General features: G+C 39.7%; 1 gene segment (V, D, J or C); it reads left to right on the top strand.

Annotated features, from left to right (window-relative positions):
- LOC122904009 overlaps positions 1 to 25508 on the top strand; it is a 55402-nt gene that overhangs the window by 2105 nt on the left and 27789 nt on the right. Inside the window, 1 exon segment of the C gene segment in view lies at positions 25157 to 25207. Coding sequence covers positions 25157 to 25207 — 51 coding nt within the window.

Here is a 25508-nt window from a genome sequence, read left to right on the forward strand (position 1 = left end):
TGATCCTCCAATCCCAAACAGGAAAACACCTACTGCCATATGTGGGGGAAAAGAAAAAGCTCTCTGAGGAAGTCAAAGCTGAATTAAATGCCTTTTCAGTTGAAGATTCAAATTTTATGTACAACTTAATAGCACTGGTAAACATGATTGCTGAAAGGAAAGCCCAAAACATTTGTAGATAATTAGTCCCTCAGATTCATTAACTCCTTATCTGTCTCCCTGAGTTTTTGCACTAGGAGATTTATATTTAACACGTGCCTGATTGTGAAAAAGGCCAACGCCCCTTTCCTCTAATGAAGCCTGGGTCAAGATGAAGACCTCCACCATGTGCAGGAGGTGGTGGAGGGGGAGGGACAGAAACTTACTTTTGCTCTGTTTGGGGGATATTCCTTCATTTGTCTTCCCATATCCTAATACCACTGAACCCTTTCCTCTCAGTGCCTGACTCCATAGGGGAGTGACCCTGAGACTTGAGTATTAGAGTTTTGTTAGAGAGAAATTAGCTACATTTGAAGACACTGTCAGAGAAGTCATCCCAGGTCAATGTAAATCTCAGTTTTCAATATGGGTCCGTAGGGTCTTTGAGTTACAACCTAAAAAGAGAGTGGCCCTGTGTGTGGAGCAAACCACCCCATGTGGAGGGAAAAACCAGTCATATTTGGAGTCATTTCCTCTAGCTGCCCTTGTCCTTGTGGATAAGTTAAGCTTCACCAAGGACACTTTGGCCAAACCATCCAGAGACCAATAAAACCTCCTATCTTAAGTAAATGTTTGCTAATTAAATGGTTGTTTAAATGGCTGATTCTAACAACACTGAAAACATCTTATTAAAATGTACCCAACCAAGTACGGTGTTGACTCCATTGATGTCTGCTGAACTGAGACTGACATTTTGACTATTAGATAGGGTCTCACATTACCTCATGGGTGGGGATTTTGCATAGATGGATGCTTGAAATATCCTCATGATTTGGGCTCAACTCATTTATTTCATTTTTTTTAAAGATCTTATTTATTTATTTGTCAGAGACAGGGAGAGCGAGAAAGTGAGCACAGGCAGGCAGAGGTAGAAGGACAAGCAGGCTCCCTGCTGAGCAAGGAGCCCGATGTGGGACTCGATCCCAGGACACTGGGATCATGACCCGAGCTGAGCAGCTGCTTAACCAACTGAGCCACCCAGGCGTCCCTCATTTATTTCATTTTTGAGGTGGGTGAGACACAATGATTTTGACTAATAGAAGCAGCATTATATTATGAAATTAATGCTGAATAATGTCTAAGAACATCTCATAAAATCATAGTTTCTCTTCTTTTTAGATTATTTATCTATTTATTTAATATTTGACAGAAATCACAAGGAGGCAGAGAGGCAGGCAGAGAGGAAGGGAAAGCAGGCTCTCTGCTGAGCTGAGATCCCGATGCGGGGCCTGATCCCAGGACCCTGGGCTCATGACCTGAGCTAAAGGCAGAGGCTTTAACTCACTGAGGCACCCAGGCTCCCCATAAAATCATAGTTTCCATAGTTCTATTATCCATTACCAACTGATCACACACATTAGTACTGTGGAAAAATTCATGTCTGTTACATCAGAGTCATTTTCTAAGAATCACAATTCTGAAAATTTCTGGGCACACGTGGAGATCTATGTTTATTGTTTTGTGTTGGATGTTCTTTATGTTCCACTCCCCAGAATAGGTTCAGGAATACAGTTTTGGGTAGAGGAAAGGGCACAACCTGGAGAAGTCACTTCTAAACATTGGGAACAGGAGAGTTTTTACCATGCCACTCATACCCTTATAGATTCTGAAAAACCTGTATGGCTTTTGATTTTTATTTTAAACTTTACTGTTAAATAGAATTCACATGCTACTTAATATTAAAATTCTTGAATGTTATTGAGCACTTAGGCATACCATGTGACATCTGATGGTTAGAAATATGTGGAATAGTCTCTGTTTTAACCACTATATCGCCCCTCTCTCTATCAAACTTTGCTTCATTTACAAAACAAACTCTTTTTTCTTTGCTGATTCCTACTGACTCCATGTGCCAAGTTAGAGACAAGGTTCATGCCCAGAGAGCTCAGTGTACCTTCATAGCCTGAGTGTTTCTTTTCCTCTCTGCAGAACAGATACCAGGTATAGACAGTGACACCAATACTGAGTCTTCCTATTAACACTGTATTTTCATTTCCTCGGGGTTTTTTTTTTTTTAACATCTCTTTTGTCTACTTGCAGATGAGAGAATGAGACCCTCTAAAGCAGAATTGTACACAACCATAGTTTTTTCCAACAAAATTGTTTCCCAGTTTTATTGCCTAAAAGCCTTTCATAGAAGGTTGCTAGAAAATCAACCTCATGTGTTCATCTGGAGACAGAGAGGAAGATATGCTTTCAAGTATGACCCTGTGTGTCTCCTACTGTGGGAGCATCATTTCTCCCCCAGGCAAATTAACAGTATGGATGCTGAGGGGCACAAAAGATGGATACTGCAAAATTTCCCATTTCCTCCTCAGGATTAATGTTCCACCCCCACCCCACCACCATTGCTCTGTGCTCCAAGATCCTTAACCATTGTGGAAACAGTCATGGGAATCTTTGTTCTGTTTTCAAATGGAAAGTTGGCCAATGGAAACTGAAGCTCAAAAAACAATCACCATGTCACCTGACAAAAGCATTTCTTCTTGGACACTAGATTTACAAGCCAGTGGACCCTGGGAAAAAGAAACAAATCCCTCCAGTGGGTTAAGTGGTATCAAAGGGAATGACTTCTCCCACATGCACCTCTTATTCCTGAGCATGAACCTCTGGGTATGGCAGGAGTTGACACTATATGTTGGTCCCTTTGACAATGCAGGCCCCCTTCAGAGAGGGAACCCAGACCTCACTCTCTTCCACTTCCCAGTCTCTTGCTGATGCTCCCACTGGCTGCTCCCAAATAACAACCAGAGGATAAGGAAAACCATAAAACCATCTGTGCAGTCCCTGAAGGTCCACCTTGTAATGCCCAGGGCAAGGTATGGAGGGGACCACTGTCCACGTGGATGAGCAAAAGAATAATAATCAAGTAGTAGTCAAATAACTGGGTTATATTTGTCCCCAAATAAGTAAAACAAATTGCAGAGTTGGGAGATTTTATCTAGTTCCTTTCATTTCACCTTCCACAAAGCCACCAAAGTCCCATCTTTAACAGAACAGGATAAAGATACGTTTGTATCTTTAGGGTAAATACCCAGTAGTGCAATTGCTGGGTCATAGGGCAGTTCTATTTTCAACATTTTGAGGAACCTCCATGCTGTTTTCCAGAGTGGCTGCACCAGCTTGCATTCCCACCAACAGTGTAGGAGGGTTCCCCTTTCTCCGCATCCTCGCCAGCATCTGTCATTTCCTGACTTGTTGATTTTAGCCATTCTGACTGGTGTGAGGTGATATCTCCTTGAGGTTTTGATTTGTATTTCCCTGATGCCGAGTGATATGGAGCACTTTTTCATGTGTCTGTTGGCCATCTGGATGTCTTCTTTGCAGAAACGTCTGTTCATGTCCTCTGCCCATTTCTTGATTGGATTATTTGTTCTTTGGGTGTTGAGTTTGCTAAGTTCTTTATAGATTTTGGACACTAGTCCTTTATCTGATATGTCGTTTGCAAATATCTTCTCCCATTCTATCAGTTGTCTTTTGATTTTGTTAACTGTTTCCTTTGCTGTGCAAAAGCTTTTGATCTTGATGAAATCCCAAAAGTTCATTTTTGCCTTTGCTTCCCTTGCCTTTTGCGATGTTCCTAGGAAGATGTTGCTGCGGCTGAGGTTGAAGAGGTTGCTGCCTGTGTTCTCAAGGATTTTGATGGATTCCTTTCTCACATTGAGATCCTTCATCCATTTTGAGTCTATTTTTGTGTGTGGTGTAAGGAAATGGTCCGATTTCATTTTTCTGCACGTGGCTGTCCAATTTTCCCAACACCATTTTTTAAAGAGGCTGTCTTTTTTCCATTGGACATTCTTTCCTGCTTTGTCAAAGATTAGTTGACCATAGAGTTGAGGGTCTATTTCTGGGCTCTCTATTCTGTTCCATTGATCTATGTGTCTGTTTTTGTGCCAGTACCATGCTGTCTTGATGATGACAGCTTTGTAATAAAGCTTGAAGTCCGGAATTGTGACGCCACCAACTTTGGCTTTCTTTCTCAATATTCCTTTGGCTACTCGAGGTCTTTTCTTGTTCCATATAAATTTTAGGATTATTTGTTCCATTTCTTTGAAAAAGATGGATGGTACTTTGATAGGAATTGCATTAAATGTGTAGATTGATTTAGGTAACATAGACATTTTCACAATATTTATTCTTCCAATCCAGGAGCATGGAACATTTTTCCATTTCTTTGTGTCTTCCTCAATTTCTTTCATGAGTACTTTATAGTTTTCTGAGTATACATTCTTGGCCCCTTTGGTTAGGTTTATTCCTAGGTATCTTATGGTTTGGGGTGCAATTGTAAATGGGATTGACTCCTTAATTTCTCTTTCTTCTGTCTTGTTGTTGGTATAGAGAAATGCAACTGATTTCTGTGCATTGATTTTATATCCTGACACTTTACTGAATTCCTGTACAAGTTCTAGCAGTTTTGGAGTGGAGTCCTTTGGGTTTTCCACATATAGTATCATATCATCTGCGAAGAGTGATAGTTTGACTTCTTCTTTGCCGATTTGGAGGCCTTTAATTTCCTTTTGTTGTCTGATTGCTGAGGCTAGGACTTCTAGTACTATGTTGAATAGCAGTGGTGATAATGGACATCCCCGCCGTGTTCCTGACCTTAGCAGAAAAGCTTTCAGTTTTTCTCCATTGAGAATGATATTTGCGATGGGTTTTTCATAGATGGCTTTGATGATATTGAGGTATGTGCCCTCTATCCCTACACTTTGAAGAGTTTTGATAAGGAAGGGATGCTGTACTTTGTCAAATGCTTTTTCAGCATCTATTGAGAGTATCATATGGTTCTTGTTCTTTCTTTTATTGATGTGTTGTATCACATTGACTGATTTGCGGATGTTGAACCAACCTTGCAGCCCTGGAATAAATCCCACTTGGCCGTGGTGAATAATCTTTTTAATGTACTGTTGAATCCTATTGGCTAGTATTACCAATCCTAACTCTTACAAAAAGAAAGTAGAGAAATGCCTGCCACTTTCGTAATATCAACGAAAATCCAGCTCCTCACATTGGTTATAATTGATGTATCTTTTCTGTCCTTCCTTCATCTACATTTCTGTCATGTATGAGTTAAAATTTAAATGTTTGATCACAAACTAATCATTCCTATCTACTGTGAGTTCTTCCCCTTTGTTTTTTTTTTTTTTTTTAACTTTCATATTGAAGTTACCAAACCGTTACCAAAAATCTAATTTTATTCTGGTAGTGGTAGAATCAGTATTTGTAATCCATAGGTCAATAGATTTCTTTGATTCTTTTCTTTGTTCATTCAAAGAAAAAGAGTTAAGCTCTTTGTGAAACTTAAGAAACATAATGTTCCAGATAAGATGTTAATAATAGCTATTTTTTTTTTTTTACCAAAAACTCCTTATGTACTAGGTAGGCATTATATTAAGCAGTTTATATACTTCTTGTTATATAATGCCTCAGTATCAGAGGAAAGAGGAAAAGGAATCTGATGGATATCAGTGTACCCCCCACAGATGTCACTAACCCTGTCCTAAATGTTTGGTTTGGCATAATTTCCCACTGACTTACATTCCTAGTTATAGACTATTATGTTGAAATGGTATGATTATCTCAGAGAGAAGAAAGCTGTTCAGAGATTTTCAATAGTTGTGAAAAGCTCATTCTGAAGGTGCTGGCAATGAACAAAATGCAATTCCATCCATTTAGCTGCCAGATAATATGCTTGATGGTCAGTCTCTGGAGGAAATCTCATGATCACCATGAGAATCCTGCAAATGTCCATATTTCATGGCAGAAAGAATTGATGCTTCGACAAGAACAGAAGCTGCAGGGTGGAAACTCTACATCCCATGGCATGGTGTGAATCAGTGGAGGTGGGTTCAGGGCTGGTTGTTGCACAAGAAGGTTCTGATGAAGAGACCAATCCTAAAGACCAGCAGGGAAAAGGGCTGGAAGAGGGTGGGAGGGAGACTGGAAGAAGGAACTCTCTCCCCTTGCATAGTGATGTCATCATGAGAATGAGCAGGGGATGGACAGAGAAACAGAAATGATGAGCAATGATCAAAAGGAGATTGTCCTAACTTGAAAGAAGCTGTTCCAAACCAGAGGAAACTATTTTCAATTGGTAAGGTTAGCACCTCCCTCCAAAATCAGAATGAGGAAGAAATAACATGTATTTGTTATCAACAATAATGACACTTCCTTCCCCTGTAGCAAACCCAGAGTTGCAGCCTCTGTTTGGTGTTACCAGTGTGCCCTGCTCATATATGCCTAAGTGAGGGGGCACCGTGGGGGCCCCATCCCATGTCCACCCTCCTCTATACCCTGAGCAGGGCTGTGTCAACCTGGAGCAAAAGTGACTTTTTCTAATAATTCTGCAAAGGCTGTGGCCTGTTTTATTTACTGAAAAAAGGAAACATCTGCACTACAGAGACTGTTCAGAAGGTAGAAACTACAGAGTTATGTAGACAAGAAGCAGCGTTTTAAAAACCTTAATCTGTGAAGCTTTCTGCCTCTAAAAAAATAAACTAATTTACAAAAAAGTATTGTCAAAGAACCCGTGAAAATACTATTGTTTGAATCTAGGAACCAAATTTTATAATTTAAAGCCTTGAGAAAAACTGACCATTGTGAGCAATACAGTAAAAGCAACAACAACAAGAGTCAGTGTTTGCATAGACCCCATGGGTCCTGGACTGTGGAGTCAGAGGAAATCAGCTAGAGCATCTCCAGTTGTCTTCTGTGGAGATACTCCCTCCCCAGTAACTGCTTTGAGATTAAAAGATGAGAAATCCAAGAACTAAACATTCAGCCTAGAGGAGGACTCAGAATTATCATCAGTACTTCTTTTAAATTTCACATCTGTCTCTACTCCTTACCATGAAATAATTGGGACAATTAATTTAGAAAAGTCTTCCTTGACACTCGTTTGCAGTATTTCTGTCTATGCTAGACATACCTGTTTCTGCGTATCTGTCAGTGACTGTCTCCATATCTGTCTATATCTCCATATCTGTGTCTATATCTCTGTCTCACTCTCTTTCCAGTTAGTAGCCAAAATGATACAACCAGAAATATCTATATCTATATCCACAGTAGAAAAAAGGATAATTACTCAATGCTGTACCTACCAAAAAAAAGTGATATATTGGTACCAAAAAAAAAAAAAAGTATCAGCCTTTGTGTATCTGATGTATGAGATGTATTTGGTCACTTACAACACATGCTTAGAGGTAATATGATGAGAGCAAGAAATAGGCAGCACTGAGACATCCTGTCCCCTCTACTGAAATTTCTTTTTACATTTCAGAGAACACAGTAGATGAAGCCATGTGCAAATGTGCAAAGTATTCCAGGAGCCCGGCAGTCAGCCCCAAGAACCTCTCTTCAGTTCTGGACTCTCATCATTTCCACAGGACAACCTAGCCCCAGTCTCTGCCTCAGCCTCAGCCCCCACCCTGTGCTCCCTGACTGGTACCTCAGTCCTAGAATCAAGGGGAAAAGAAGCAGACAGCCACCAGCTGTGCCTTCAGGATGCCAGGCTTCCTGCTACAACTTCCCATTGACCTGATTGCCTACTGTGGAGAGCTTCTGCTTTAAAGTCAGGACATATCAGTTCTTTTCCTGGTATCTATGGTTCAGTCTGCATGAGAAGGGGCTTGAGAGCACCGAATCCTAACCACTAGACCACCAGGGAGAGAAGGGGCTTGAAATGGAGAGAGGACACAGGACTGAGGTCATAGACATGACAGTGAGATCCAGGTGTGGTGCCAAATGAAGGAAGATGAAGACCAGTGCTTCTGGGATACAAGTGCTCCCAAATAGGACCTTTTTCTCTGTGTCTGTGACCTTCCCAGGGTCTGTGCAAGCCTTGTCTCTAGTGCAGCCTCCATACACACTTGCTGAATCAATCTGTGAATCAGTAAATCCCAGGAAGCATTATTTAGGAAGCACATTGAGAGTGTTTCCTGTAATGAATCCTAAGCACGCATTTTGGTACATTGAGAGAAATATATAGACCCCTCTGAAAATACATACATATTTATATACATATATGTGTATACTCTTATTACGTAGTGGTATATGATATATTATATATTAAAAGTACATATAGAAGAAATAAAATATCCTTATTTTAAAAGATTTTATTTATTTATTTATTTATTTATTTATTTATTTGACAGAGATCACAAGTAAGCAGAGAGGCAGGCAGAGAGAGAGGAGGAAGCAGGCTCCCTGCTGAGCAGACACACACACACACACACACACACACCCAGTGCTGAGCTTGATCCCAGGACTCTGGGATCATGACCTGAGCCAAAGACAGAGGCCTTAACCCACTGAACCACCCAGGTGCCCAGAAATAAAATATCTTATTTAAGATTGTGGGTTCTAGTTATAGATCCTCTGGTACAAATTATTGCTCGGCCACTTACTCATGTCAGACCTTTGATAAAATTACTGGTGTGACCAAGGCCTCCATTTTTCATATGAAATATGGAACCAAAACTAAAATCACCCACTTAATAGGCTTTGTGAAGATTAAATGAGATAATGGAGCCAATGTGTTCACCTATTATGTATAAAATGCCTTCAATATTGAAAGCTATTAAAGTTATGAAAAATAAAGAAAATAAAATCTCTATTTTTGAAAGTATTTAAAAAAATAAATAAAAGATAAATTCTGCCTTCATTTACTTCCATGTTTGAAATTATTCAAGTTGGGAAAACACATTTTTCCATGAATGTTTCTGAAATGACCATTTATCTTCCTTCTTAGCTCCTAGCATCTGAAACTCTTGTCTATGTCCAGGAAATACCACACGTTATGAATCTGAGTGAAAGAATGAATTTTTTCCCACTATAGGAAAGAAAAATGTCAGATACTGTTCCTCAGCCTTCCTTAAGCTATAGTCAGGTAGAAAGTGTGGGCTCCCCCAATTAGACATATTCACACAACTGCTACCTCTTAATACAACACATGCACTGAGACACACATATGCACAAACACGCAGGACAGAAAGCAATGCAAATGCATTTGCACACTCATCCATGCACACACACATATAGATACACACAGCCATAAACACAAATACAGACACAGGGACTATAAGGAAATGCTTAGCAGCCATGGTGGACCAGGGGACCTCTCTCCAGAGTGACTGTGGGTGCCTTCCTTCTGTCTCCTAGTCCTTTTCATTCCCAGGATGAAACTTCCTACATAGAAAGAGTCAGTCTTCTTAGTTGTAGGCCATTGACCTTCTGGTCTACCGTCCTCCACCTCCACAACATTCAACTACCCAGTATGGATCACTTCAGAAATGGTATTTATTGGAAAGGAGGGAAAATAGAACAGCTGCCTCAGGAGGAAAACTCAGCCATCCTGGTTTCTTCTTCTCTTTTCTCCACAGGCAGGACTCAAGCCAGAGTTCACATCAACTCCACATGGTATGTGACAGAGCCACACATAAGTTTTAGGCAAAACTGTTTCAAGTTTTAAGACATGCATACATTTAGAGAAAACTATATGGAAATCATTAAAGGCAAGCTAAAAAGCTTTGCTGAAGAAAAGATGGAGGAAATCAGGAATATGGAAAAATAAATGAGTAAACATAAAGTACTAATAATATGTAACTGATTTTCAAGGATAGTACTTCAAAGGGGTCACCAAAGATTTTTCACATGAAAATTTGGTGTAAATAATAATGGTTGACAGTATGAGGATATTGAATTTGTGGAATGATAGTAGTAGAAAACATATGTAATTATTATCAAAAGTTTACTGTACTTTAGAACCTGGACTAGCAGTTATTAGGCTGAAAGACTCTTAGTTATTTAATGTACACTAAGTTCTGTGATAGGATTGCTATCACATCTATTTTCAGATGAGGATTTTTGAGGCAGAAAGAGATTAAGAAATTTGCAGAGATACAGGCAGCTCCTAAATGACATGAAGAAATGCTTCAGTGACGTGGTGAGTTGCTCAGAATATGACGTGAACTGAAAGAAGAAGGCTGCAAAACCCTGTGTGTATTGCACCTGTGACTCATCAAGGAATTTGCAGCCCACAAAACAACATTTATGTCCATTTATCTTCAAAGAAGAAATCGAGAAATCCAGAGACCATAATGGAGAGAGTTTTTGCTCCTGGTGAGATGCTCAAGGGAATTTTTTATCTTCATCTTTGTCTTTTTTTTCTGTTTCATCAAGGATGATATTTAAACACGTGTCCTATGTAGCAGCTTTGTGAATTTCCTTGATTCAATTGTCACTCCTCTGACCCTTGGTGTCCTGTTCTATGGAATGAAAACTTACAAGCATCCATATCAAGTAATTGTGATGAGGATGGACAAGGTTAAGGACATCTAGAATGAAACTTCAAGAATAAAAAATACTCCCTAAGTATTAGCTCATTTTTTAGAGAGGTGGGGAGAGGCAGAGGGAGAGAGAATCTTAAGCAGGCTCCACACTCAGTACAAGCCCAATGTGTGGCTCAATCTTAAGACTCTGAGATCTGAGTCAAAATCAAGAGTCAGACACTTACCAACTCAGCCAGCCAGGTGCCCTAAATATTTCCTCTTCTGAAAGTTAGTATTTATTAAACATGCAATATTTTAAAATATTATATTGAGAAAGTATTTTCATTAAATAGCTCCTCACAAGTAGAAACAATTCTCATTTCCACAGAAATCAAGATTCTTTCATAGTCCCTTCACATTTATGCCAACAGTTCTCCAGATACCACCAGTCTTATTTTGAGATGGGCACAGCAGCAAGAAGCCTACAAAACACAATGCCCTCATTCCCTACAAGTCTGCAGTGAGCACTAAAGGGCCAGCAATCGACCTTACCAACCACTTTTTTCATCCTCCCCATTTCAGGCCATGCCCTCCCGCCACTAAGGCAGGAGGCATCCAGCCACCAGGCACCCACTATCCTGCCTGCTTCTGTAGGACACAGCCTGGCAGATGGGGTATCATCTGCCAAGAAGAAAGTATTCACTTTCTTCTTCTTCTGGGCTCCTGAGTCACACTCCTGGACCATTTCCATCTGGATGAGAAGGCAAAGAAATTTGGTAATGTTTCTTATAATTATTAGAAGTTTGGGGAGCCTGGGTGGCTTAGTTGGTTAAGTGTCATCCTTTGTCTCAGGTCATGATCCCAGGGTCCTAGAATTGAGTCTTACAGTTGGGTTCCTTACTCAGCAGGGAATATGCTTCTCCCTTTCCCCCTTTCTCGTACTCTCTCTGTCTGTGTCTCTCTCTCAAATAAATAAAATATTTCAACAGGAAGTTCATTGGAAATGCTCTTCTTTTATTTACAGTTCCATCAAAGATGGAATATTTCCATATACACATTTCACAAAGGTAAAGGAAAAAAATTAAGTAAAGAAAAATATTGACATATATTGCAAGAAATCCAGAACTATTTTTGAAAAGGTAGTCATTCACTGGTAGGGGCAAAACACAATCAGGCTTTGGAGCACCGGATTTTTGAAATGTTAATAAAAATCCCAACTCAAAGTCATGTAGGTGGATAGAGCAAAGCTGAGGTGAAATGCTTCTCAAATTTTTATTTCAATCCCTGCCATAAATTTCATAGAAAAAGAGGATGTTGTCATTTACTACTGTGCCAATGATACTTACTACCCTAGAACTGTGAAGACAACTAACAGAAGATCTTCTGGGTCTGTACCATCCACATCCTTCCCTACAGCAGCAACCACAATCAGCCCACCACTAGCTCCCCAGTCTCAGTCTCCCCTGGTCTGAAACCTCTGGAGCTTTCCAGGAAGCCATCTTGTATTATACTTGCACATATTTCCAGTTGACCTCAGGAGCTCTGCTTTCAAAGTGTTCTTGGAATGAAAGTCTTCTGTGGGGGCTGACAGCACACAGGCTGTACCATTGTCCATCATCTCAGCATCCAGAGACTCAATACGTCGGTAAAGTTCACTCTAGGACAAGGAATCACTGTGTGCCATTATTATTGCATGTAAAAAAAAAAGTCATTCTGTAATTTAATTATTATTGGTCCATTTTAAAACTAAAAAATTTAGAGCTTAATGAATTTAGGCTTAATGTTGAGCCAAAGGTATTAAGTTCATGCCTTCTGAACTGGAATTCACCAAAAGGTTTAAGGACTGCAATTCCTTACATGAACACTAGAGGTCCAGTGGATTGGAATTGGAGCAAGTTCCCTTTGCTGGGAGGTGTGGGGAGATTGGTGCCAGCATGAGGTCATCACAACAGAGCTCAGAATTCATTGAGGTTGTTTGATAGGCCACCATATTGGGCCACTGTTAATTCTCCCTGTGAAGGTGCCTCGTTAGCGCAGTAGGTAGCGCGTCAGTCTCATAATTCTCCCTGTGAAAGAGGAGAGAGAACCTGCCAAGAGCAGAAAAGCCTACCTGCATGTGTGTGGAAGAAAGGTGTAGGGGGGCTGGGTATGGGTGAGTGTGTCCGAGTTCTCTCTCCATGTTCTCACATTTCAGCACATGTTACTCGTTAACACAGATCACGGAAATGTTCTCTTGCAGTATTAGCAAGAACGTCTGACTCCTGAGATCACTGAAGTACTAAGGGGTCAGTGACTTGTCCAGGTCACACAGCTGGTACAGGGTGAGGTGGCAGAGAGAGGCAGTGAACCAGATCAATTGGCGTCTATTGATTATTGAACTAAACCACTTCTTCACTGCAGGAAAATACAAGGAACCCTACATTGTCCCCGACCGCAGAGGTAGATTAATATTGAACATTGAGTGACACAAATCTTTCCAATGTGTTACAACACAATTGCAGAGATTAGCTGTCTTCAGAGAATAAATAAAATGCCAATAAACCATCAATTGACTTTTCTATATAAAATGCCTGTCCTCATGCTTCTGAGCAAGGTTCTGCAGTATGAGATTACAGGGGAATGGTTGAGTGGGTGTGAGAATAATCCTGCCACACCCCCAAAAGATCCATTTACCAGGAATTTCTTTCCAGATTGGGAGCCCACTTACACAGGGACACAGGATGCCCCAGACCTGCTCACATCTGGGACAGATCAGGAACAACCCACAGAAATATCTAAGCCACCACTTCTTCTGAGAAACTTGAAGCAACCCCACCCTTCAGCCTCTGACCTGAGGAGTTCTGTAACAGGAACCTCACTTCTTACCCTATCACAGGGGAGCCAGCTCGGCCAACTAGATGTCACAGCTGAAAGCATTCATTTTCTTGTCTCCCAGGCCTATGACTTGTGCCCCAGGAACTTCAGTCTACAGAAGAAACTCAGGAAAATATTTATTGTTGCTTTTTTTCCATATAATTTTTTTCTTGGGAATTTCTCTTTGCTTGCAGTTGGCTTTGGGCAGCTAAAGTTTGAGCAACACAAAAATCAATCTCCAGAGCAAGAGATGAGTGTGCCCGTATATCTTGCAAGGTTACCACTGAGGACATTAACAAAGAAATCATCTATTGGTACTGCTGAAGCAAGATCAGGGATAGGATATCTCACATTTGTCTCAACACATCTTACCTAGGGTCACTTAAGTGGGAAGAACAACAAACTTCCACTTCAACCTTGAAAATTAATTTCCTAAGGAAACAAGATGAGGCCATGTACTTCTGTAGGAGCTGGATTAGGACCCACAGCATCAGAGTTGCCAAGAGAAGCTGCACAAGAACCATCTTCAGGTCTGACCCACCCACATCCTTCTCAATATGGGCAACCACAGAGGCTGCAGAGATGGGAGCCCAGTCTGAGTCTCTCTCTCTGTTGTATTTCCTGAGGTTGGCAGGAAAACATCTTAGATTCTGTTCACACGGTGAGCCCATATGAGGTTGACAATTATTGTACAAATGTAAGCAGTTTGCAGGACAATACAAGGGAATCCCACTAAATTATCCTCCCAAATTAGGCTGTTAGGAAACCTGGAAAATACATAGTGAAATGTACCAAGGAAAACCCATTTGTCTGGTAATGCACAGTAGAGAGAGATTTCTAGTACCTAAATGATTCAAAATGAAGACAGTAAAGGCGTATAGAGACTACATAAGTATTTATTATTACTTTCCAATTTTATTCATGGGCATTATAGTTTTTGGAGGTAGAACGATATTTGAAACATAAAAATTCCATGCTTTTATTACCATCCTATGGCCATATTGAAGGAATCCACTGATTATTATATCCCTATGTAAATGGAAGTTGTCTTAGTTACAGAAGATGCCAAGGTATAAATCCCGTGCCACAGAGGTAGAAGCAACACCTCACTCCACATTCAGGGTCAATACTAGGACAAAAGGAGCACTATGCCATTGGAACATGTCCTGAGTACATCAGGCACCTCCAACATGGTGGAAACACCTATAAGAACTTTTTCTCCAGGATTCTGCAAGGAAAATAAAAATCCTGAATACAGATCAGATGATTAAAAAGGATAATATATGCTCCTTTTATTTGTCAAGAAAAGATGGTGAAGGTCTTTCACAAATTACTAAGATTAAAAATCATGGTTGAGAATAAAATTCTGTAGTTAGTAGCTGGATGGTCTCCATCAATATAGTGATACACACAAGCAATGTGTGAAATTACAAAGCCTCCTCCCCCATCTCCTTAGAGTCCACTTTCCAATCAGAGGAAAGTCCTTTACTTCAGAAAAACTTGATACTTGTGGTTATTGGAGATATGACCACATAGTTACCATGCACAGTTTACCTCTGGTTCCCTGAGATCATGACAACATCTTCATTCTCTGTTTCTCCTTCTAAGAATCAGGTGGTGCTATCAAAGGCAGAGATGTTATGGATGCAACATGAATTCCTAACCCAGCAGTGTCAGAACCTTCTCATGGGCAAACTGAGAATCTTCGTGTCCCATACCCTGCCCATCATGATTCTTGACTGGTGGGTTCCAGGAGAATGAATCTGAGGGCCTAGGTCTCAACAAGGCCTCTCCTGTCTCCTACCACATCTACAGAAAAAAGGTCAGAAGACCCCCTGAATGAAATATGAAGCCAGAGAACAATGAACTCTTTCAAGAAAGAAGTGAAAGAAAAGAGGGATTAAGCTTCTCAGAGTATCTGTTTTGAATATTTTACAAAGACTATTTTATTTATTCCTCAGAAGAGCAGTACATTAATGTATTGAATTGCCCACATGGGGTAATGGAGCCACTGTGACTTTTCAGCACAGGACATCCATGAAACGCTACAATGATGAATAGGAGTGAAAGCGATGAAGTTCTAGAACCTAGGTGAGGTTCGGTGGGCTGAGGTCCAGACCCGATGACCAAGAAAGAATTCTTGAGACATCTTTGGTGCAAAATGGTGGTTTATTAAAGCATGGGGACAGGACCCATGGGCAGGAATAGCTGCTGCCCTGGGTCAAGAGGGATGGCAGGTTATATATATACCTTGCAGTTGGGGGAAGGTGAGGGGAAGGGATGGGAGGTTTCAACAGAGTTTTCTTATGTTAAAGAGGGCCTAGAAGGTGGGTGGGGAGCCTTGACCTTAAGGCCTGATCAATGTCCTCTTTAAGTCAGGCATTAACATCAAGATAGTTGGGAGATTCTTGGTGGGGTATTATGATCCTGCTATCATTTACATTCCCTTCTACCTCAGCCTCCTCCAGTTTGGTTTATGATGGGAGGGAGACATTAGGGCTTGAGGAACTGAGAGTTATTTGCCTCTGGAAATTTGTGCTATTGACAAGGTAAGCTCTCTGTTTGTAGATCTCTAGGACATCTGTAGAGCAAGGGAGATTCCTGTCCTGAAGAATTGTGATCTCTGCAAGTTAACTATTTATTGTTTTATGGCAGTCAAGGGTGCCTGAGGAATGCCACATATATTATGGAGGGGAGCGGGTGGAGAGGGGGGTGTAAGGTGCCAGCTTTTGCTCTGTCCTCAGCCAGCCTCCTACTCCCTCATCAAAAGGACTGCCTTATTTACGTGGCATTGAAGTGACAAGATACTATGTAGACACTGAAAACCTGTTTTTAGAAAAATTATGCATGAAATTTAAAAATTCAGTGAGGGTCGGAGCAAGTTTCCTCAGATTTGGGCATTTCTTAAGTGTGAATGTTAAGCTCCAAGAGGCCCAGAACATGTACCCCAGGAGAGGACTTGATCAAGATGGAGGGCAAAGGTAGAGTCAGTATTTTCAGCACTAATGTTGTCAATATTTTTTTTGTTTGTTTTTGTATTTAATAATGACATTATTTATATAAAAATGTAAAATATAATTGTATATATAATACTTAAAATTGTTATATATTTATATTTTCCGATCTAATACCATTACAGCTCTATAACTCCCTGAAAAAAAAAAAAAAAAAAAGAAAGGAAAAGAAAAGAAAAACTAAAAATCTACAATTAACCATAATGACAATAGTATTTACCATAGAAGAGGGGGTCTGCAAAGGCTCCCCAGCCAGGCAAGCCCCAGTTTTGTAAACATTTATTGAAACAAAGCCTTGACCTGTGGTTAGGAATTGTCTACAGCTGCTTTGCACTACAAAGGCAGAGTTGAGGAGTTGCAACAGAGACCCAGGAAGCCTGAAATGTTGACCATTTGGCCCTCTATTGAACATGTTTATCAATCATTGCCCTAGAATAATATACTGTGAGTGACATTTATTTTTATTTTGTTTCCTTATTTCTCAGTGTTTCCTCAATGACCATTTGTGACATATCCATCCTGCCCATACTGTCCTACTCTAGATAAATTGCTTAAAATATCCTTGATTCATTTTCCTCACTTGAAAATAGAAAATATAATCATATTTAACTGAAGAAACTGTTTAGGGGGGTAACTTAAATTATACACACAAAATTCTTCCAAGTGCTTGGACCATATCTAATGCTCACTATATTCAGAGTTTACATCGCTTATGTGGGTTATTCTGGCATATTTGAATGTAATATAGCAAAATATGAAACAAAACCTATAACCTACTCTTCTCTTTTTTTATTTTTAGTAATACAAATAGAACACCTGCTGACATTTATGGACTGCTTCCATGCCTATTCATTTCCTAACTGTCTATGACTGCTTTTGTGTTACAATGGTAGATGTGAGGACTCAAAACAGAGACCTTAGGCCAAAAAACTAAATAAAATACTTGTTATCAGATCCTGCAGAGAACATTTGATGACCCTTTCTGTGCAACAAAGTGTGATGAAATGAGTTTGTAACTATAACTAAAATTCAAGATGAAATAAGAGAAAATATTGACAAAGTTTACTCCATGAAGAACCCGTGGGCAGGAAGAGCTGCTGCCCAGGTTGTGAGAGATGGCAGGCTAGGTACCTTGTGGTTGGGGGAAGGTGAGGGGAAGGGAGGGTTCAACGGACCTTTCATATGCTAAAGAGGGTCTATAAGGTGCCAGAAGACCATTGTTGTCTTTTAGCAATCCATTAACATCAAGATAGTTGGGAGATTCCTGTCTTGCAGTATTGTGATCTCTGCAAAGTTATCTATTTGTTTCTCACTGATGGCAGTCAGGGGTGCCTGAGGAATGTCACACACATTACCGAGGGGAGCGGGTGGAGAGGGGGTGCAAGGTGCCAGCTTTTGCTTTGTCTTCAACCAGCTTCCTGCTCCCTCATCAAGAGTACTAAGAGAAATGTCACAACTCAGTAAGGAAATGAACCCAATTTAACAATGGAAAAGACAAATACTAGAATTTAGGCTAAAATCACCTAAAAGTTACTTCTCTGAATTTTATTTTAATTTATTATTTATCTTTAAGAAAGATTTTTTGAGGAAAATTTTTTTTTAATTTCAAAATATAAGACACTCTACAAAATTATAGGTCAATGTTCTTCAAGAAAAATAATCAATGCCATTAACAAAACAAGCAAAATGCAAGGAGAATAAAAAAGAGAGAGAGAGGCAGAGGCAGGTAATGCTGGACTTAACCCTTGGACACTGGGATCATGTCCTGAGCAGGAGGATTAACTGACTGAAAAACCCAGGTGCCCAGGCTTTTTAGACTTTTAATGGGAGGAAAATAGAAAAACAACAACAAAACAAAATATATGGCACAGGAGCCACCTGAGTTCAGAGATGTAGAGAGATGAAAATGGCACTGCTACAATTTTACAATAATATTCAAAAAAGTAGGAATGAAACAATAATTTGTTTGAGTCGTTCAGGGAATTGAGGTTGCAGTGTATATGAATTTTAGAAAAACTGGAGACAGACAGGCACTTGCAGGAAGAAACAGGAGGTGAGCCTTTGCTTACCTTGGACAGATGTTGTCAAACACATTCACCTGATCAGATGATTCAAGTAGAATTTGTTAATGCAATAATAAAAGCTCCATAGGCTGGAGGAAGAGTGTGAACCTTAGGAATATATAAGGGGTATTTTTGTGTCTTCTCCAGAACCCCACAAAATTCTTACATGGAAGATCAGGGACAATCTAGAGAAAGCTTCTCTTGGTGCTGCAGGAGGGGTACAAGAGCTATGATCCATCCAGACCTAATCTACCCACCATAGAAAAAAGTGACTTCATTGCAGAGGAAGGCCCTGGTGGAATCCCATGACAGTTGAAGGAAGGCAGAGGAGACAACCACAGAAAGTTTTCCCCAAAAATCTCCCCTCTGTCCAAAAGTTACACGCTTTCATCTGCTCAAGGAAGGGCATCCAACCTCAGCTTGAAGTTGGTGGGAACCTCCTGCAGATGGGGGAGGGAGACGAGGATTGAAAATGTTCCACCTCTGGAAAAGAGGCAGGAATACTTGTGAAGGCCATGTCTTTAAGACCCAGTTTCACCATATCTGCTTAAAATTAGAACTTAGTAAAAATATCAGAGAATGTCTGCTTCCCTGACCATATTACTACCACATTACCAAACCTTGGGCAAAAGGCAGAGTGGGACAGAGCTCAGAAAGCTTCGAGAAACAGACTCTTTCTGGGGAGCAGAACAGGAGAGGACTCAAAGACAGGTGAAGAGACAAAGACAAAATACACTAAAGGACTTTTAGGTGTCTGGACTCTGATAAGAACAAATTCAAACCCTCATAACACAACACCCACAAGCTTCAAATCCAGCCTACTCCTGACTACTTAATCCTGAGTGACCCAACGTCACTTTATTTTTATCCTTACTTCTGTGGGGACTAAGTTGGCTTTTGGACATGTGAATTTTTTCTGTTTCTCCATCTATAAGAAGTTTCCCAGGAAGGAAGCCATCCCAGTGTGTACAATATTATACAATGAATGAATGAATGAATGAATGATGGAAATTACAAAGCCTTTGGAGTGATAGAGAACTTGTTTGAATTCTTGCTCAGCCACTTAACTGTCACAATCCAGGAATGGTACTCAGTCTTTCTCATGGGCTTGATGAGGGAGTAGGAGGCTGGCTGAGAACGGAGCAGGGGCTGGTGCCTTGCACCCCCTCTCCACCCACTCCCCTTGGTAATATGTGTGACATTTCACAGGCACCCCTGACTGCCCTAAGGAAGAGCAAATGGTTATCTTGCAGAGATCACAGTCCTGCAAGGCAGGAGTCTCTCTTGGTTACAAATGTCCTTGAGATTTACAACAAAGAAGTTACCTTATCAATAGCCCAATTTCCAAAGACACATAACTCAGTTCCTCAGGCCCTAACGTCATCCTCCCCTCCATAAAAAAACCGAAGGAGACGGAGGTAGAAGGAAAAGTAAGTAAAGTTAAACTTCTTTCAAAACCTAAATCTCACTAACAAGGACGTTTGATAGCAGGAATGTAACATTCCACCAGGAGACTCCCAACTGTCTTTATGTTAGTGCCTCATTAGAGGGAAAGTGGCCTTGGCTTGATAGTAACCAGGCCTTCAATATCCTGATAGTATTCTTTGCCCCAATAGCTCTTCTGAACAGCCCTTTGTCCTCACCTACCCAACTCCTGTGTATATAACCAGACACTCCTCACAGGCCCAGGGCAGCCGCATCTCTGCCTGCCCACGGGTCCTGTCCCCGTGCTCTAATAAACCACCTTTTTACACCAGAGACGTCTTAAGAATTCTTTCTTTAGCCGTTGGCTCCGAACCTCACCCCACTGAACCTCACCTAGGTTCGAGAACTTCATCAGGGTTGTCAGGGACTGAAGAATGTGACATACAGACAGGTCTAGCACAGGGTCAACACATCACAGGGTCCTTTCCCGTTACAACAGAACTGCTTCACTGACCCAGCTCAGCTAACACAGAAACTCAGGGACTCTTTAAATGTCAAAACTTACATTGTCCTCCGAACAACAGTAAAGTTTGCTTTCTTTTGGAAAGCTAAGAATTGTGAATAGGAAGAGAGTCCAAGGCAGTAAAACAAAGGATTTTTTTTTCCTCCACAATTTTTCTTATTCACAACAGAGTGTTGTCATATCATAACACCTAAGTAATAACTATAATAACTGTTCAAATTCTTCCAAATTTATGAATTTTCTTCAGACTACTGATCTATAAAATGTATAAAGTTGTGTATAAATTTCATTTTATGATGTATATAAAATGCATAAAGTCCTGCATAACATTGTGGGATTATTATGTCATTGTTATTATATACAGTAATAGGTCTTTTTGTCTGTTTTTCTGATAGCCTTATACTTCTCCATACTCTTACCAAATATGGTGAGAAAGCCATAACTCAGAGAGAAAAAGAGTTCAAGGATAGGTGGGTTTGAAGTAAAACCTAAAGGAAAAAAAGTGAAAGTGTTGTCCCCAAAAGGAAAATAACATTGAGTTATTGTAACAGGGGTGTTTTGGTGCAGTCACCTGGGATCTGAGAGTTTTCTATGCCAGGAACATAGTAAAATGCCACTGAGACATATCTTACTGTGAAGGTCTTTCATTGGTTTTAAAACATTCATTGGTTTCATTGGTTTTAAAACAAAACTTCCTTTAAAACAAAACTTCCTGGCCTCTGAAGAACAAGTTTGCAACCACCTCCCCAGTCCTGATGTATGCCCATCCTGGAGAAAATTCTGATTACTCCAGGGCAACGCCAACCCCATGAATGGACATGTGTCTCCAGCTTGATTTGCAGGTTGACTACACTCCTGTCTCTTTGGTTCACTGTTTTCATGTCCACTGTCAATTTATGCAATTGCTTCTTATTTCTCTCCTTAGCTTTTCCAATGAAGATCGCAAAACGAGAATTTCTCAGGATCAAGTCCCCTTTGCCAGAACAGCACAGAAGCATGCACATATGATGCAGGTCCTTGGAGAGCCCATTTGGCAGTGGTACCAACAAAAAGGAGAACTGCTGAAATTAATCCTGGATAGCTCTTCCAAGATGATGAATGACACATGCCCATTTCCTGCTTGGGTTCAGATAAGAGTCTTTTCCTTGATAACCCTTAAGGTCATTAAGTCTCAGGAACTCCCCCCCCACCCCCCGAGCTATTGTGCATGCTGAGATCTTGCAATGTCACAGAGTCAGAAGGGATCTGTAAGGAAACCTTCTCCATTACTAATCCTCAACTCTTTTCTCACTTGAGCAACCACAGCAGACCCTTTCTGGCTCTTAATCACAGCTTCATAAGCTGTTGGAAAAAAAAGGGCTTTTTGCATACGCAGCTTAATGCTCACACAGAGGATGGGATGTGGGAAACCAGGAAGGGCAAATGTCTTGTCCAAAGCTAGTTATCCACAAAGGCAAGGTCCAGGTATATTTCCAAAGATCACAGAATGGCTTCCAAGATGCTTCTTCTTTCAAGATAAGAGAGGGTTTGTTTTCCAATTTCAGTTTTAATAAAGAATATGTTTTTCTATGGGAGATAAAATTCTACAATTTTTTCCCCTTTATTCCAGGAAAATATTATCATCACAGAAAGTATTTTCTCCTTTTGCTTTCCCTGGTAAAGCTTTGTGTTGCTGAATGGCAAAAGTGGCTTACTAAAAAATGGAGACCATTGTCCACATTTCCCAAGTATATTTCTGTTGACATGTTAGCTTTTTCAGTTAGTGAACCCTGTCCCCCTCAGAAATATAGCTGTAAACTGCTGACACAATAGGCTGATGTTTGTGAGAACAGAAGAGATTTCCGTTGATGCGTCTCTGAGCAGTTTCACACACTTGAACACCTGGAAATCAAAACCTCTTAATTCCCTGAGCACTGTTTCTGGTAAGTTAGAAAAGTCATTGGTTGACCACTTGATCCTGATCTTTCTTTTCTTTTTCTTTCTTTCTTTCTTTCTTCCTTTCTTATTTCACTATCTTTCTCTTTCCCTCCCTTACTCCCTCCCCTTCTTTCCCTCCCTCCCTCTCATTCTCTCTCTCTTCCTTCCTTCCTTCCTTTTTCTATTTCTTTCTCTCTCTCCCTCCCGCCCTCTCTTTCTCTTCCTGTTTATTTGCTTTATTCATTTCTATTTTCTTTGAGCATTTTCCTTGATTGTTGCCTCCATCAAAGCAGACATTTAGATTAACTAATCAGAGGAAAATTTATAAAATATCATATGCCATGAAGCCTATATTCTAGAACTTTTAATGGCCTCGAAAGACCAAACTGTCAGTACAAGTTTTCTACCTGCTGTCCTTGACGTGAACCTCAGGGGAAGGCTTTCATTTCTGTAGAAGCTCTAACCAGTGTGGTAACCGTTAACCAGGCTGATTCAAGATATTTGTAGAAGGAACTAAGCTTACAAAAACTTCTCCTGGTAAGTAACTTTGTTATTTTTAGGTACTATGAATGAAAAGCTGATAGATGCTTTTTAGAAAAAACATGTAGAATCAACTTAGCACTTAGTAATTTTGCAGCTAAAAAATGTTTCCATATACCATGACAAAATGTCTCAGTATATGGAAATAAAACTACTTTGTGGATGGTTTATTTACTTTCTTGCTTGCGAGCATATTGAAATTCTACTTGTAGAAAATATACACACAATACTATAGATGCAGGCTTGAAATTAAAATGATTCTGAGACCATACCTGTGACATATTTGTGTAAGTTATTTGTTCATGATGTTTTTCATGTAGGTGGCCTTTTAAGTGAGACACTCTTTGATGAAATACCTATAATCTTAATGAAGCTCCTACTTAATGAATAGTGTTCCTTTCTCTAATAATCTGCAACCTATATGATTGGTTTTGATCTCATCTTAAAGAGCAGAGCAAAAAATTTTACTTTTCCAGTGTATAATTATAGATCATCAATAAATCAACATAATGTTATTACTCTAGTTTCTTAGTGGATAGGCTGATTTAGTCAAAATCCGTGCTCTGGTGGCTTTTGTAATATTGCCTAGAGATGGTCCAGTTTAATAGAATTTGTGAGCTCAGAAAACCATTTCATCTCCAGAGTCCATGGAAAGAAGCTGTCAGCATGGTTTTACATCCTTGTTTGTTCATTTATTGAAGACAGTTTCTATGCTTGACACTAGAGGTTAAAGGATGCACAAGACAAGGTCACAACACTCAAAAAGCTTGTAGCTAGTGGATAAGTATTCTAGATTGCACCTTGATGGAGTCCCATGTATTTTGGCCTGTAATTGCCAGACACATAAAATGTCAGGTTCAGGAACTCCTTTGCTTTCTTAATTTATATAATAAAAACTTATTGCTTATAAAATCTACATTTTTTTTTAGTGGAAAACTTGATTACAGTGCCCCAAACCATTCAATTAAAGACAATAATACTATTAACTAATATTTAGTGAAAGTCAGACACCATACTGTCTTGTTTCTGTGTCTTGTCTCAATCCTTAAGAGAATTATACAGGGGATCTTCTTATTCCAATTTCACTGATGGGAAACTGAGGCTTAGAGAGTGAGTTATTTGCCTACATTTACATGAATAATTACTATGGCTAAGTTTGGGACCCAATAGATACTTGTTTGTTCCTTATTGCATGGTCTAACAATTATACGCTATGAGAAACTTTAAGCCATAAATGTATTCTGAATATATAGTCTTTTGTAGTCTGACCTTTTAAATAGACTATGCAGTTGAATGTGTAATAGTGATAGCTCAAAATTTGTATGACTCCTCATGCAGAAAACAATGCTTCTGTTTCTAATCATGGCACTAAAATTGCTTCTCTTCCTCCCAAGACATCAAGTAAGTCATGTTGAATATGCATTTATTAAATTCTCATAATGTGATGCTTAGGGTATTTTTTATAAAGGGACAAGTCATTTTGACACTATTCCTTTCAATCTTTATGCATGTGCATCAAATCTGCTAGAACTATGGAAGCTGGCAGAAGAACAGGAGCAGTTGTACTATATGTAGGACTCAGCTGCAGAACTCAGACTGCCTTTGTACTCCTGCTGGGAAAGCAACAAAAAGACCAAACTGAATTAAGATCTTCTCATGAGCAGCTCAGGGTTTTAAATCAATATCTTGGAACTTGTTAGGGCAATCTGAAGTTCAAAGAACAGTTTTTCAGCAGTAAATGGGTTAATATTTCTCACTCTTTAATAACTTATCTGTTCTTGTATCAGCGAAGGCTAAATTCTGGAAAGAATTTAATTTATAATCAAGCCAGATAACCACTCTTCAGTGTGTAGAGATTATACATATATATATATATATATATATATAATATTCATATATTAAATTTTTAAATATTAACTTAAAAATTCTTTAATTTTTAAATATTTATTTCTTAATATTATTTATATCTTTATTCTTGTTAAAAATCACAGAAATAGTAACTATAAATTATACTCTAGGAAAAGAACTGATATGATACATGAAAACGTTTTAAGAAAAAATATTTAGAAGTTTCCGGAACATGGTGACTAAAGGTAAAATCAGACTCTCCAATGTGTGTGATTGAGATGGAAAAGACAAACGCAAGCTGTCCAGGCAGAGAGGGGTCAGGTCATCCATTCTTGACTAAGTTCATATGTAATGTGAGTTTCCTTGAGATTCATCTTTATTTAATGTTAGCAGTGTTTACTTATATATATATTTATAGAAATATTGAAAGAATACAGGCACATTTTAAAGAGGCACACAGGAAGTTTTCTGTAAAAGCTTTTCAGACAGTGTACCTGGGCTGGGGTGGCTCGTGGTACAAAAAAGTGTTTGGTCCTGGCACATTGCTCAGGGTTACAGGTAAGATATTGTTAAATTCTTCCCTATAAGGTAGAGAGAGGACATAGGTGATGTGGGTGGGAGGTAGGGAGCAGCAGCCTAGGAGCTGGTGCTGGCTCAGAGTTCTAGGATTGGTCCGAGTTTGATCATAAATAGCAGTGGGTTACTAGGAGAGGTTGTTGACTCTGTCCCAGTCTTGGGGGTAGATGTGCCTGATCTAGCTTGGAGGATTAACAAGGAGCTAACTAGCTAGAGCATATGGAGTTCCTAAGGGGTAGAGCCATTAATCCCTTAGGGATTTCTGTGTTGAGAGATTTGTAAA

The sequence above is a fragment of the Neovison vison genome, chromosome 4, assembly GCF_020171115.1.
Source record: "Neovison vison isolate M4711 chromosome 4, ASM_NN_V1, whole genome shotgun sequence".
Taxonomy (NCBI): Eukaryota; Metazoa; Chordata; class Mammalia; order Carnivora; family Mustelidae; genus Neogale; species Neogale vison.